Raw genomic sequence first — 16,546 nt, 5'->3', positions numbered from 1 at the left:
GACCTTTAAAGGTCCCTTCCAATTCAAACCATACTGTGATTCTATGATTTTTACCAAGGAGGTTATAATCAGTTGCTTCATTGCCATAGATGCATCAGCCACTGCTACAGTCATGACCTAGAGCATGCCCAGGCCTGGTTGTCTGTGTGTGAAAAGGGAAAAACATTAAAGGGCATCAGCCTGTCCCTCGTTGCCACAACCAAAATTACACCACAGCTGTTAAAATTAGGGCTGGCTATGGTTAAATACCCTTCGGGTCCCAGGGACAGTTTAGCACAAGAAGAGATGCTTCCTCCTTCCTGCCAGAGTCTCCTGCACCCTAAAATGGTACAGAGACAGCTGAAACCCTGTGACCTTTCAATTTCACATGCAGCAGAACATTTCCCAGCCAAGCAATTATAAAGTGGAACAAGCCTCTTTAGTTTAGCTTCTAAACTGAAAAGAAGTTCTTAGGTTTTTAATTTCTTCCCCCCTCAAGCAGGCTCACGAGGCCATCCACTCATTTGATTTTGGCTCCAGCTCAGCAGCGCTCGGTAGTGACAACCATCAATCCTGCCAGACAGCCGATGGCACAGCCTGCTAGGAGTGGGCGATCTCAATTTTCTGCAGCTACACTGCAATTTGCGTGGCGGCTCAATGCTAGCTGGCAGGCAGCCGGGCGCTCAGCATCCTCCTCCCACCCAGAAAGGTGTCTCTGCAGAGCAAGGTGCCGGGGCTGCACCATAGCTGCCAAGACCACGGCATGCACTGTGCCAGTCCTGCAAATAGATGCCGGATCTCAGAGCTGTTAATCCTACACATTTTGGCATCGCAAAGTTCACCACTGAGATTGATTTTCTTCCCCCACCCACCAAGTCCAGCCTGAGTGGTACCAAGTTTAATTTTACAGATGTGTCAGTGCAGCCCAATTTTTGGCAGGAAAGGGGAAGGTTGCACCAAGCACTGCTAACGTTGAGGTCTGATTACCAGCTCACCCCTAGCCTTTGGTGAATATCGGATTTCTGAGTGCAGAAGTGAGGATTTCATTCTTTGTTCTTGAACTCATTCTTTCCATCCCAGGGGCCAGTGGAATGTAATCTCTCCAGATGCCAGCACCTCTTAGGAAATTGTAATATAGCAGCTATGCACTGTAAGTGGCTTATTCGTACATGGAGAAAAGAATAGGAATATCCTTGGGGGACGGTTTTGAAACAGCGCACGGTGACACAATCCTGGGGACAGGCGGGATTTGCTTCAGCTGCGGATCTGTCCCCAGACACACTCATTTTCAAGAGGAGGAGCAGAGCTGGCATTTCATATTTTACTCTTGGTTTGTTTAAAGTCTTTTCTTGCTGTTTGAAACCACCAGTGCTTCCTTCCTGGGGAGGGAGGCAATGCTTTTAGGGTTTCTGTAAATAATCAGAGCCAGAACAATCAGCTGAGTAAATTATCCTGTCTGCTGACACTAACAGACTCCACCGAGCTACTAGGAACTTGATCAGCTTTTTTACCCTCTTTCTACTGTTACAATAAAATAAAGATTTGCCAAAAGTCTCTCTTTGGAGTAAAGCAAAAGAAACGCCTCATGGAGAGCAATTCCAAGGAGTATTCTCAAAGCTCTCATTGACCAACTCCGAATTCAGAGGTTTGTTGAGAAGAAAAGGCATGCAGGAGAACAAGGGAGCCCGAAGAGCCAACTGACAGATTACCACACGACAAAGCTAAAAGGGAACTCCAAACCCTGCCAGCACGGCTGCCCACAGAGCCTGCCAAGAGCCAGATGCTGCCATGGGGATAATATCCTCCAGGGCTGGGGAACCAGGCGCTTCTCAGCCTACCAAGCTGAGGACAAGGGGATGGAGGGGCAGCTGTACACCTCAATCCCATCATGTCTGCAAGAAAAAGCCTGCAGAGAGGCATAGGTAGGTCTTGGAGGGGAAAGAGAAGAAAAATAGACCCCAGGATCCCAGGGTTTCTGCTTCTCACACAGAAACTGCTTGGGGGGGGGGGGGAGGAGGAAGCTGCAAAACACATTCTGAGACTTTCTGGGTAGTGTCTTCCCTCCTCATGCAAAGCAAACAGCCACTCGCAGCTAGGGGATAGCAAACAGGTCAGGCAGGGGATGAAATGACACATAAGAAAGGGAATAACCAACATGCTTTGCAGAATTAGGAACCAAACTGCACATGTTCAGGATCTCAGTGCTTACCCTGCTCCAAGCAGAGTTTTATGAGCAACCAGCTCCAATGGCTCTGTAGCAGGGTTATGCTGAGAAAAGGGCAAGTTAACACAGACACATTGGTGTTAACCTTACCCTTGAATGGAAGTAGCATAAACACAAAATATTTGTTTCGCTGCTACTGTGCAACATCTGTTCCCAATGACTTACTCATTCTCCACTCTCCCTCCCTCAGGGTTTCAAAGTACACAAGGAAGAGGGAGAGGCTCGCAGGTAGCTGAAGCTGCTGTGCCTGCTTGGAAGTTGTGCAACATCAGAGCCCGTTCAACAGCCTTTACATGGGCAAAAGTCTGCACCACTGCCTTGGAGTTTGCCTCACGGGGCAGGGCTTTGCAAGATGTGGCCAAAACCAGACACTTCCTATAGAAAGTGCATTGTATTTTCTGCAATTCGATACCTCCACATGTGAACATCAGTGGGGATGGCAAACCTGAAGAATACCAGTGAAAGGCTGCAGATCTATTACTCTCCTGAGATTTATGAAGGGGAAAAAAGAAAATCTTAAAAAAAAATCATAATTTAACCACAAATTCTAAAACCGACTGAATCAGCCAGCTTTGGCTGCAGTGCCAAAAGCCAGAGACGCAGTGAGAGCTCTCACTACATCTATTTTTCTTCCACAGAACCCTTTAACACCAGAGAGTTGTAAAAGCTCAGGGAGTTTGTGCCAGGTCATGATGTGGAGACAGGCTCTCGCAGGGAAACTCCCGGCGCTGACATTTTAGCAACAAGGCTTTCAGATATGTCAACTTTAGAGGAGGATTAAGAGATCCAGATATCATGACTGTGCATGAGATCATCCTGAGGGACAAATCCGGAGTTTGTAGTTACATTCCCGATAACCTCCCTGCACTCCCCTGTGCTCCATCAACAGCACACAGCCACATGACATATCCTGAAGACTCAGTAAGCAGAGAAAAACACACATAAAAAGGTGTACTTTGAAAACCTATTTTCCAAAATAAACCTCCTACATTTCCCTATTCTGAAAGCAGTTGACATTTTTTGCTGGGTTTGAAATAAGTGAAACAAAAAGCCAGAACTTCTGTTTTGAAGGTGAATAATAAAATATTGCAGGAACTTGCCAGTATGCTACCGGAGGCACAGTAAAACACTGCAAGAAAGTCACTGGGCTCATACCCTACTTCAGAACAGTGTTCAGTGAGTTCTGGCATCTTCTGATGTTTGCAAATACTGAAGTACAAAGCGTTGTCTGATCTTTTACATTGTAGTTTTACAAGCAGCAAGGCTTAAAAAACCTCAAAAAAACAGTAAACCAGGTGGCTTTTCTTGTGGAAAGTCTCAGGTGACATTTCAGGCTAATTTTAGAGGTAGCAAAAGTTTCTGATTCTGCTGATGCCGAGGAGTTAAACACAGCACTCAGGAAGTATTGCAGTTTCTCTGCCCCATTGGAACTCGGGGTTCTGCCAAGAACCAGAGTATCTCAGCCCCGATAGCACCAGCGACAAGAAGCAACAGCACTATTACAATCATTTTCAGGTAAGACCACAGCCCAGAGCTCTGTGCTTTGAGCCAAAACCAATCACCACTTTTGTGTTCAAGTTCTGCAGCTCTGGATTCCTCCCTCCCCAAAACTGTTTTCACCCATCAGTGCAGAGCCTGCCTCTCATCTTCACTGTCCCTTTGGGCAAGTCTTGCCCTTGCAGGAGGGGATGGAGAATCACCTGCAGGTACTGCTGGCTGCATCCTAGGCAATGAGGGACTCTGTACTGTTGAGCACAGCAAGTTCAAGTCCCAAAACACCTGAAGCTCTGCCTACATCCCTCCTGGGCAAGCACTGCCACACCTGACTTACCACACTGAGCAGGATCACTGGCTCCAGCTGCTTTCCTTCCCCAGCTTTTAGAAGGCTCAAACAAGACAACATCAGGTGCTTGAGGCTGTACCACCTATGGATATGTGGAACTGAAGAGAATTCAGTGCTTCAGTTTCATGGCATTGAAACTAGGACTGGGTGGCAGCCAAGCAGCTCAGCAGAGCTTCCTCAGATCTGCTCCCCAGCTAGAGCAAAACTCAACCCCCTGGGCAAGCTTGAGCTTAAGCAATCTTTCCATGCTCCCCGAGAGGCATGCAGCTGAAAGTGTGTCTGCCAGGCACAGGAGAAGCACCAGGAGATGATGGTGAGCAGGTATTAATCCCACTTCACACTTCCATCAGCCCAGAGCAGAGCAGAGATAGGGATACCTGCAGCACCAAGTTGCACAGACCCAGCAGTCATAGAATCATAGAATAGCCAGGGTTGGAAAGGACCTTAAGATCATCCAGTTCCAACCCCCCTGCCTGGGCAGGGACACCTCACACTAAACCATATCACCCAAGGCCTCATCCAACCTGGCCTTGAACACCGACAAGGATGGAGCCTTCACAACTTCCCTGGGCAACCCATTCCAGTGCCTCACCACACTCTCAGTAAAGAATTTCTTCCTTATATCCAATCTAAACTTCCCCTGTTTAAGCTTGAACCCGTTACCCCTTGTCCTGTCACTACAGTCCCTGATGAATAGTCCCTCCCCAGCATCCTTGTAGGCCCCCTTCAGATACTGGAAGGCTGCTATGAGGTCTGAGCATCATCACACCCTTACCCCTCCAGCAGTGATTTTCTCCACCATACTGTCAACATACATCAGCTGAAGCACTTGGACCTTAAAGGGCAGAACACAGGAAGGATTGTCATGTTCACTACTTCATTCACTTATCTACATCACCACAGGCTAAACTGTCCTACACCAGTCCAGCTCCAGTCTAATGGGTCTCACAAGGTTAATAACCCTGGTGTAGCCTGGTCCCTGCCCCTCTTTTCCTAGGACGATGTAGCTGAACACCCTCCTTTCGAATTAATGTGAGAGAAATTACTTTCATTAGTAAGAGGCTAATAGGGTTATTTCTGAAGTCAGAATCAGAGGTTCAGTATCAAGGCTCCAAGAAATGGAAGGCAATCATGATTGGTTTTTTTCTTTAAAAATTTCAATGTCGTTCATTAAAAAGAGATCAAAATTTTACCTTAAGCAAAAGGCTAAGACAAGCCCCAGGAGAACACAGCCTACTTTTGGCCAAGCAGAGGTTGGCCCCTAACAGTTTCCTAAAGAACAAACACAGCACTGAGGTCTTAACCTTGCACATTTTGCAGAAGGCACTTCTGTGTGCATTGACCCAGTGGCCCACTTCTCATGCTGCCCACTTAGATACAGAAGAGTTTACAGCCTGAGGCCTCCTATACCTTACTGGTCATGAAAAAAAACACCCAGGGGATATTAGGATAAGCTCGTTCTGCAGTTTGGCTCCTTTACCCAAGACTTCATCCAGGTCTAGTTTATAAATTGGGTCAGTTCCCCACATAAGCCCAGTTCTACAGTTCAGTCATCATGCTGCCAGGAGAGCCTCCCTCCCTATCCACCTGAAAAGACAAAAGCATCAGAGATTATCATGTGGGCTAGACATTAGGGAGAGAAAAAAGTCTTTCCAGGCTAAGTAAGGAAGGTGGGTGCCACATCACATTGCCTGAGGAGGTTCCCATGAGCAGGTTAGACACGTATTTGTCAGGTAAAACTAACGGTGAGTTGGCCCTGCCCAAGAGCAAGATGACAGACTAGATGCTCAGACGAGGTCTCTTCCTTTCCTCTTCCAATGATTTTGTGTACATTCTTTGCCAGCAACAGGGTGAAAGGGGTTGCTTACAAAACATTTTCAGAAACAGAACTGTTAGATGTGTAAGAACTTATCTCAGAAAATTATGAAAAGGAAGCCAGCTAGAGTAATCTCATCATCAGTCTCCTGATAGCTGATTAGACATCAGAAGGGTTGAAATGCTAGTCACAGTGACTACTCCTAGCCTACCAAAACTAAGATAATTTCATTTAATTTACAAAGTAAGGGAGATAGAAGCTTCTGCTCCTACAAATGTCACTAGCCCTCCATAAAATAAAGATAGCTTCTGGTACATGAGAAATATCACAACTCATTCCTGGTCCTTGTTCAGTGCTCATTGCCATAATCTATTGCACAGATATGATGGATTTTCTGAACACAAGATCTATTAGGTTTCCTGCGAGAGGCTCATATATATACAGGCATTCAGAACACCTTGCCAGGTAGTTACTTTTTAGACTGACTCAGTATTTGCCGGCAGTCACTGCCAAGCATTAGCTCTAGTCTTACTGATAGGTTGGGAAGTCAGTACTGCTTAACAAAATTCTTTGTATTACCTGGGAGATCACACCCACCTCCCACCCTCCATCCTGAAGCAAAACTCAAGCAATTGTCACACTTGAGGACCTAACAGACCTACCCCAAAGCAAACAAGTGGAATTTGTGATACCAAAGGCAGAATTGGCATCACCCTTTCTGCCCCTCTCATGCAACCTAGCCCAGCCCCACACAGCATTTGTCTGCAAAACCCTGATGGACTGGAGCTGCCTTATTGCCACGGGGCAGTTCAGACCCTTATTTCCCCAACCTTAAAGACTCTGTATTCACACACTTGCACTCCCAAGTCCAAGCTCTCTCACTGTGACCTTGGGAACGAAGATGGCAGTGTCTCATTCCCATCTTGCGCCAGCCAGGAAGCCCAGAGCCTGCCAAGTGCCAGCCAGACACCGATGAACATCACGAAGTGCAAGAGAGGTTTTTCCCTTCCACAGCCAAAGCCAAAACAGCCATTTGATAATTAACCACCCGGATCAAGCCAGACAAGCTATGACTATGAAGGTGAAGACCGCTGTGCTCCCCCCCCACAACCTGTGCCTCACGAGACAGCCGGGAGGAGGTTAGGGCCTGACCCCAGACCTTGCTCGCAGACACAGCAGCAGATGTGCCGGGCTTCCCCATGGTCTCCCCCTTGCCTGGCAGATGCTGGCCTCTCTGGGAAAGTGCTAAATGGATTCTGCTGAATCACTGCAGCAGATGGTTCGTAACACCACCTGGATAGCACAGAAAAAAAGAGAGAGATGAGGAAGGTTGGGGAACAGAGAGTACCGTGTGTGGGGCTAAGTTATGCCCAGGGATAAATAACCTATGGATAAGGTCATAATATGAACTTCTGTTTCCCCAAATTCCTATGTTATTACAACTTACACCATCCTTTTCCTAACAATTCTGTCCCAAGGTCTACAAAACGTATTCCTTCAAAACTCATTGGGAAAAGCCTTCAAAACCCCTTGGGATGCCAGAGCCCACCTTCTGCCACTGGAAAATGCTGGCAGTACTGCTCAGCACAGGCTGCTTTGGCTGGCAGCAGCACCAGCCCTCATCCCTGCCTGTGTCAAAGTCCTCTTGCTGGGGTAGGGCACGTGCAAGGTTGATGCACATAACGAGGCCCCAAAATCTTAACAGGGGACTGGGGGAGGTGCGTGTACGTGTATGTTGGGGTTTTTGGTTTCACTTGGGGGGCTGTATTAGGGGTGTTTGTTTTGTTTTCAACCCAGGTTGGCAAGTACTTTACTTTTCTGCAACAGATCATTTTGAAAGGGCACAGTAGCCAGCTGTGTACAGAAGCATGCAGCTGTAGGAAAGGAAATGACAGGAAACAGGTAACAATAACCGATGTGTTTGTTCACTCTCCTCCTGTTAAACAGCATTAGCAATGTTTTCTTTTCTTTTTTCTTTTTTTATTTGGGATGAAAGGAACTGGTCAGGAAGAGAAGAGGGCTACAGTGCATACACAGAAGCTGACCCCTTGGAAAGTGCTCAGCATCCTTCCACAGCAATTCATCCCCACATATGAAAAGTAAGAAACCAGGATCCCTCGGTGCAGTTGCTGTGAAAGACACCGCTGGACAAAACTGCTCAGTCTGCGGCACTTTCAGCCAGGTCCTCCCCAGCACAAAACACGGAGTAATCTGAGACAAAATGTTCTCTAGGCAGGTCGGTTGCAGCCCTGCTCACGATGCCTCCTCCTCCCAGGACAAGATGTTTTCACACACCAACTGCACAGTAGGCTTGCCTCCATTTCACTTGAGCCCAGCTTTGTCCTACGTAGGCTGTTTTTGCTGGGTCACACCTGCCATTAATTTCCTCAGATAACAGCTGCTGCTTCATATTCTCTGTGTGCCTTGCTCAGCAGAACATCACAGAAAGATACGGGCAAGCAAAGCTCAGGGTAGCATGATCCAGCCCTGGGCACCAGCAGAAGCTGGACGGCAATGGTACTACCAACAAGCTAGGCAATGCAAAGATCCCTCTACTCCTCCACTGCATCTACTTCTCATGGGGAACTTCCCTCATTATATGCCTGGAGGCTTATTTCACCTGCAAGAATCCAATTTAAGCAGTAATTATGGTCCATCTGCACAGTGCTTCCTACAGCATAGGATCCAGCTGCACCAGGGACCTTACCTGGTGATATTCCCATGAGTTAGCACGAACTCTTTTCAGTAGTCAGGAGGCACTCAGTCCAAACCCATGCCCCACCATCCAAGCTAAGAAAAAGCCATTCCTTTGTAGTCTCCAGCTTCATGGTGGCATTCAGTGACACAAGGCCAGATGCACCCAGATATCCACAGCCACCCCTGTGCATACCAAGGACAGACCACCTAAGGCACTTAGCACTTCAAAACAAAAGCTAAAAATAAATAAAAGTGTTTCACAACACCCACCCCAAGGAGAACCAGGCTCTGCAAGGGCGGCAGGAACCCAAGCTGCTGGCATCGGTAGGACTGACCCTTGCCAACCTAAGGAGCCTGTTCCGAGCTGTAATCCTGGAAGATGACAGCCCTTGCAGCCTGGGGTTTGGACAGCAGATGCTCCCGGGGGTAACCCCTTTTCCCGTAGTGAAGGGGAGAATCATTCCCAGCATACCCTCCAGCTGGCAGGCAGGAAACCCTGCCCAGAGGGATCCCATTGCTTGGTCGGTACATATGCACCCCACACCCCCCTTTCCAGTGTCTGTTTAGTGGTCTGGTTTCTTCTCAAAGCTTTTTATATTTCACATTCCTAAGATTTAATTATGTTATCAGAACAACAGGCATCAGGATTTGGAGTGCCAGAATTCACATTAGCAATTGCTATCAACAAAGAAAATGGGCACAGCATGCCCATGCCAGAGTAGATGTGGGCTGCTCTCCTCAATCCACTCACAGTTATTTATAGCCTATTTGCAAGACAGCCACCTCCAAGGTTTAGCTTCAAGCTTGCTTCTTTCTGAGCACCCTCTTCCTCAAAGAAAAGCTTTTTGCTCCCCCCTTCTGCTGCACAGAACCCAGATTTGGACACAGATATTTTTGGGGGAGGGAGTGGGGGGGCAGGGAAGGGAATAGAACACATTTGAATGTTCTTTAATACATTGACAACAGGAGGAAAAAGTGAAAACAGAGTGCCACAAATAAATAGCTGTGGGGACACCCACACCCCTTCAATAGTAGATTTTAAATATATATATATTTCTAGTTTCTAACACTTTACCACATCAGAGTAGGACCACTGTGCATCTCCAGCAGCTTTCCACCCTCCCTGCAGACAAGGACTGAGGCATTACCTCTGCAAAGCAGGATATCTGCTTGAACATACCTACCTTTTCTGAGACAGTAGCAAAGCAGCAGCCACATGATAGCAGGACAGGAGAGAGCTGTGCCTCCACATCAGCATTAACTATGATTTACCCATCCTTCAACCAGCACCATTTCCAGGCAGCCTGGTTCTGCCAGGATTCTTCACCTCCAAGCAATCAAGAAACACAAGACGCAGTGCATGTAGTACAGGTGCAAACCTACCCACCAGCTTATTTTCCTCCCCTGAGGAGCAGCTGGCAGACACCTCAAGTATTCTTCCCCATAATCCTGCTAAAGTCAACCCAAGTTTTAACATGGATGTTAGCAGGAGTTGGGTCAGATACCAGCTCTTCCAAGCCTGGGAGAGATTTGGCGCTTAAGAGAACGCCCTCACCCAAGTTAGCAGACATGGCTTTGGTCAGTCAGTCCTCACACACCGCATCACTTCTGCATTCACAGGCTTGTCACCTGGTCCCCAGCACCCATCTCTGGCTGCAAAGCAGCATTGTCAGGGCAGGGGTGATCCAAAGCTCACTTGGGGCATCAGAGGGAGAGCTGAGGCCCTTCAAACCTCCCCAAAATTCTGGTTAAAATGCAGGAGTGGTGCTGGTTTCAGTCCTGCCCAATGAAATGCTCGGTCAGGCTCTGACTGAGATATAGGAGCTCCTCAATGGCTAAAATCTCATGTGGCCCTGAAAAAGAAAGAAATTATTAGAGTACATAATAGTTTTACAAACCACAGCACAAACCACCTTTAAAATATTAGTAATAATAATAAACACCCAAACACCACACCCCTTCTGCTAAAGGTGGCAGGAGGAGGCTCAAGCTTACAGCTCTAGCACGTTTTATTTTGTGTAAATTTATAAAGACAACAATCCTAGTCACGATTGTCACATTGTACAGCACATACCAATACAGTTGCAAACAGAACTCCACGCAAAACTAAGCGCTAACAGTAGCCTGAATCACTCTTCCTGCGATTGTCGTATCTAGACTAACAGTATTACACTAACACTGAGGAAAAAATAGTTCACTATAAAACAGTGATAGAATGTTTTTATAAAATATATTCCATTCCAATAGCTTTTCTACATACTGTATACTATAAAACTCTCCCACAAAAATTAGTGTCTTTAAATATACATATTTAATCTGAACTGCACCAAGATTAAAAACAATTAAAAATATCAATGATTTTTTTTTTTTACATTAACTTCACAGTATTTGTTTGTAGTAGAAGTCAAATCCAGTGTTTAAAATGCAGAGCAGGACTGTTCTCTGCAGAGACAGTAACTGCCCCACAGTGAAATAGTTCATGAAGAGACAAGTGTAAGTGTGCCACGTTTTTAGTACTTCTCCGTAGACTCATGAACCATTTTGAAAACATGCTCCAAGCTATTGCAACTTAAAAATAAGAGAGACACACAGAGAGATAGCAAAAAAAAGTCACCTTAAGAGCAAAAATAAGTGCAAACATTCTTTTACTTTAGAAATTCAAGCTATGAGGAGTGGGAACACAAATACCAGACTATGAGAACAGTGTGTCCATGATGTAGTCAAGAATGAGAAAGTCTTTTCTTTTCTTTAAAAAAAAAATAAGACCACAACTTTTGCCCCATATTCACTGCAGTACAGAGCATGCTCATAGCATCAGTTTTAATGAATTATTTCTATACTAAGATCAGACACAAACTCATTTCAACTTTTCCCTGCTCCATATGCTAATTATGTTCTTATGGCACATCCTATTTTATGATCTTCTAAAAAATAAAAAAATAAAAAAATAAAAAAAACAGTAATTGAAGACTGAAATGCAAAACAAGAATGCAAAATTAAGATTACCAGCTTAAGTAATGCTGACTCTACATTAAACTCATTACATGTTGCTCAACATGCAAAACCCATCATTATAAAATTTAAAGTGAAGTGTAAATTAACTAGTTTTTGAAATAGATTAACAATTCCACTTCAAAAAAAAAAAAAAAACAAAAACAAAACCCACAACAACAAAAATCTAATAAATACTATATCAAGTATTTTCAGGAGAAAAAAAAATAACTTAATTTTAGTAGAAAGAAAAATAACTTAATTTTAGTAGATTTTGTTCAGTGCTATTTCCAATCACAGCAAAAAGGAATAAAAAAAGAAAAACTGATTAAGTAGAATAAGACCACAGTACCAAAGCCACTTATGCTCAAGATACAGTACTCTCCCACAACTTTCATATGTAACAGGTTCAGCAAAAATATTTTACAGTTAAGAAATGAGAATGAAAACTCAAAATCTATAAATAGAAGCAAAATTTCACATTACATGTACATTCATATTTTAAGAGATGAATAACAAGAGGAGGCTGTAACAAGTATATCCTGATTTTCTTTAAGAGAGGAAGTACTTATTAAAAATAAAAAAATCCATCCCATATTATTTATGTAGGTAGTGCTCAGTTTATGGACCAGAGGGGGAAGGCATTGGGAAGTTTCTTCTTCATAAGATGAAATAGAGTATTTTAAGCACAACTTTTTAAATTAATCTATCTCAGTGCTTCAAATTAATGTTAAAATAAATGCTTAAGTTTCACAAAAGAACTCCAGGAGTGTCAGGAAAGCTGGTGAGGCAACGCTAACACAGCAGAACAACATTCAAAACCTCAGATATTATTATTATTACTATTTTTCAGTCCCATGTACATGTACCTTGAACGGGTAATTTGACTGGAAGGGAATAATCTGGTATTTACCAACATGCACAGACCAAAGGATGCTCTATTAGGCAAGTAATTCAGTTATTTGGACTAGAACTGGTTATTGTTAGAAGCAGCCTCAGTTTACAAACAAAACTGGAAAAAAAACCCAAACAAACCAAAACCCAACACCTGAAAATACCCCAAAAACCTCCCCTGAAAAGATAGGACATGGGGGAAAATGCTGGGCCATGTCTTTGCTCCAGCGGTTTATCTTCATAGTGCCCCTTTGAAACACCGGCGATTGCACAGAATTTGGCGCACAGGAAATCACCAACCTCATAAAAAATAAAATAAAATAGAATTTCAAGCCGCTGATGTTAGTATAGCAGCAAACTTCCCAGACAAGACAGCAGGACCTCCTAACACACATAGTATGAGTTACCTTTTACTAAGAAACCCCAGGAGTCCCATACCGAGAGGGGTTATTTAACTGCTGTAGGGCTGCTGTCTCCCTTAGGGGGGACAGGATGACCCCCTAGGTATTGATATGGGAATGATAATATTCACATACCATATGATTTTTCGTATGTCCTAGTGTGCATCCTTCTACATTTCAGGAGTGAATATGCTGCAGATGGAAAGAATTTTTCCATTCGCATTCTATACTCAAAAGCAGCTTTTCAGTAGGTCAGCCCAGGGAGGAGGAGGATGGGTGCAGAGAGGAAATTTAAGTCACGCCCCAAGGCAAAACCTTTGCATTCAGACTTTAGGAGCGACGCAGAACTGTTCTACTGTAATAAAGAAAATAAAAATGACCAGTACCAAAGATGCAGCCAGGAATCCTCAGCCCCCTTTTATAATTTGGGCCAATTTAACATCTCGTCTAGCTCTATAAAATAAGAGTACATCCGCTTACTCTGCGATATGCAGACAAGTTTCTCTACACTGAAATGCATTTAAATCATAGTTCATCTCTTTGGATGTTCCTATGCAACACGCAGAGAGCATTAAAAGAGCTTAATGGAATCCAAATTTTTCTCTGGAATTTGCTGATCATCTTTCTTTAAACTAAATTAAAAAAAAAACGAAGAAAACAAACAAGCAAACAAAAACCCTGACCATGAAGTGAGTACTTCCAGCGTGAGAACAGATGCTAAATCATTGCAGAATTACTTAGATCATTTCACATTAATAATGCAACATGGGTGCACGCAAGAGAAGACCTAAAGGACAGTGCTGGGAAGGGAGGGTGGCAGGGGAAGGGATGGAGAGGTGGAAGGATTGCATTAAAAGGCCTCTGGAGTGTATACCTCTGCATCTTTTAAAGATCATACACCTGAAGTGAATATCACCAAACTAAAATAAGGGGGGAGGGATAATTCATATGCTGCCTTTTTTTTCCTGTTTTGTTTGAAAGGGGTTGGGGGGATAACAACAAAACCAAAAGTTAAAAAAAGAAATTTAAAAAAAAGAAATTAATAAAAAAAAAAAAAAAAATCCCGCATCTCAAACCACCAAGGACTTTACAAGGCCACAATGAAATTTGCGGATATGTCTGTACAAATCCCCAGACTGCGTGAACCGTCTCTCGCACCACTTGCACCCATGGGGTTTCTCCCTGGTGTGCACAACTGCGTGGCGGCTGAGGTTGTGGGAATACTGGAAGCTCTTTCCGCACTGGCCGCAGGTGTAGGGCTTCTCCCCTGAGTGAGTCCTCTCGTGCCTCTTTAATGTGTACATGCAAGAAAAAGTCTTTCCGCAGAGGGTACAAGTGGGAACCGACCCATCGGGGGACAGGCGGGTCCGGGAGCCATCCTTGTCGCGGAAGTGAGAGCTCAGGTGCAGCTGAAGGATGTGCGGGCTCGGGAACACCTTGCTACAGAGAGGGCAAATGCAGATATGCCCTGGAGGCACGAGGACACTCGCAGAGATGTCCGCCGAATCCATGTCATCCTCGCTCTCATCTCGCTCTTGATCTATATCCTCCTCTCGGGCATGAGAGCTGCCATTCCCCACGAACATGTGTCCTAACCCTGTCACTAGGCTTTTGGCTGAATTCCCAAAATGCTGACTCTCTGGACTCCTGGCTTCGCCATCCTCCTGATCTGACAGCAAGTCTTGTTCATCTTTAACAAGTGGCTCGGTACCCTGCTGCTGGCTGTCGGAAGCCAGCTGTCCAAAGACATAGGAGGGGTGTAAGGAATCTCTCCCCAGCACAGGCTTGAAAGACAAATCCAGTGCACAGTCCACATCACTCGAAGCCAGGGGATAGTTAACAGACCTTTGGGACAAAGGTCCTGTGGAACTATTGACATTAGCCTTTGTTTTTCCAGCTGCTGTGGCGCACGGTTCTGCCTCTGTCGGCACAGAGCTGACACTTATATGATCAGAGGACCAGGCGGGGTGACTGCTGACCTTTTCTTTGCCTGCTGCTCTCTCATATTCTGCAACGCTGAATTTTTGTTTGTTTCCTGGGTCAAACTCGTGGACCAGGGACACTCTGGCATCTAGAAAATGCTCCGCTTTCTCCAAACCAGCCGCCTCATCATTGATCTTCTCTTCCGAACATAATTCTTTATCTTTCAACTTGCCCTTGCAGACTTTCACAATGTCATACATGTGAAGGTAGCTAGCTGCAGCCAGCACATCTTCCACCGGGAGACTGTTGAATTCCAGCTTTCCCTCATACATGAATTCGAGCAGCAGGCTGAAGGCTGGGGCTGTGACAATGTCACTGTTCAGATGCACAATATCCCTTTTGTCTAACTGGTCCCTGTAGAAAAGATGGAAGTACATACTGCAAGAGGCAAGAACGGCTCTGTGAGCTCTGAATTGAGCTTCTCCAACTAAAACAGTACAGTCACACAGGAAGCCCTGGTGACGCTGCTGACTCAGACACTGCAGCAACTGGCGGCTATGGTCTGGAAACTCCATTCTTCCTTCATAACCTGTTCAAAACAGGAAAAACTTGAATGCTACTGTAAACTAAAGCCTCCTAGCAGCTGTAACAAACAGATCGGCTTTTTGGTAACACAAGCCAAAGAAACAGCCTGGGAGATAACGTTTACTGTTAATTGTCTGTAATAGTTTTATTAAGGGGGGGGGGGGGGGGGGGGAACCAACACAACATGCTTCTCATCCTTTCGCACCTGCTCCAAACAGGAAAAACTTGATTGTAAGTAAACAAAAGCTAGTAAAGCAGCAGCCCCTCCAACCTTTGTTTCTCCCACTAAGCACTTTAATAAAATTAAGAGCAGGAAAGCGCAAACACGGAGAGAGGGGGGAAAAAACACCATAAACTCCCAGGCTGTCCTCCCAGCAACGCTAACTCGGGGCATCTTTTAATAAAGCTTATTACCCACGTCACGCACATACACACACGCATATTTAAACTTTAGCTTCTATCGTTATGCACCGAATCACAACAAAACGGTCGCGGCCGGCGCCGGAGAAGCGGCGTGCTGGCGGGGGGGTGTGCGGGATGCAGCGGCCGCGGCCCCGCATGCGGAAAGGGGAGGGGGGTTATAAACGGGAAAAAAGTTTCCCTTGAAGTTATTAAAAGCCAAGGAGCAAAATCAGCGGCGTGAGGACTGCGGGAGGTTAGGGCTGAGGGGACAGCCGGCCACCCGCCGCGGTCGGGCGCTTACCTTCCCGCGGGGCGCGGCGGAGCGGCCGCGGGAGCGGAGCCGGGCGGGCAGGAGAGAGCGCGGGTGCGAGTGCGAGCGAGGCGCGGCGGGAGGAGGGAGGCAGGCGGGAGGGAGGAGGGAGGGAGGGAAGGAGGAGTGCTCGGTTTGCTAATTACACCGCAAGCTGGAGAGTCAGCTGCTCTGACTTCACTGCGATGGAAATGCTACCTCCAGCTGTGCGCCTTTTAATGCCATATGTTACTCCAAATCTCGCTACCAGCCAACCACAGCTTGCTGCCTTTTAAAGTTCCAGCAGCCCCATTTATAGCCCGCGATTAAATCCTACAAACTTGCCCCGAGCCCGTCCCCCCCCCATATACACTCTACCCCCCATACACCCCCCCCCACTTCCAGCCGCAAAGTTTCTCCCCGCAGCCCTCCGCGGTGACCTTCGCCGGTGCCCGGCTCCGCGCAGCGCGGAGCGGGGTGTGTGTGTGTGTGTGTGTGTGTG

The 16,546-nt window shown here is 45.8% G+C and overlaps 1 protein-coding gene across 1 annotated transcript; it reads right to left on the bottom strand.

Annotated features, from left to right (window-relative positions):
* Nucleotides 1-13,051: 13,051 nt before the first annotated feature.
* Nucleotides 13,052-15,357, bottom strand: ZBTB42 (zinc finger and BTB domain containing 42). The gene has a single exon (XM_080617507.1). The coding sequence runs from the start codon at nt 15,341-15,343 to the stop codon at nt 13,916-13,918; it is 1,428 nt and encodes a 475-aa protein (XP_080473633.1). The 5' UTR covers nt 15,344-15,357; the 3' UTR covers nt 13,052-13,915.
* Nucleotides 15,358-16,546: the final 1,189 nt, after the last annotated feature.

Source organism: Psittacula echo (genome assembly GCF_963264785.1).
Source record: "Psittacula echo genome assembly, chromosome: 5".
Lineage (NCBI taxonomy): Eukaryota > Metazoa > Chordata > Aves > Psittaciformes > Psittacidae > Psittacula > Psittacula echo.
Note: the sequence above shows the minus strand (reverse complement) of the source record. Positions and strands in the feature narration are given on the sequence as shown.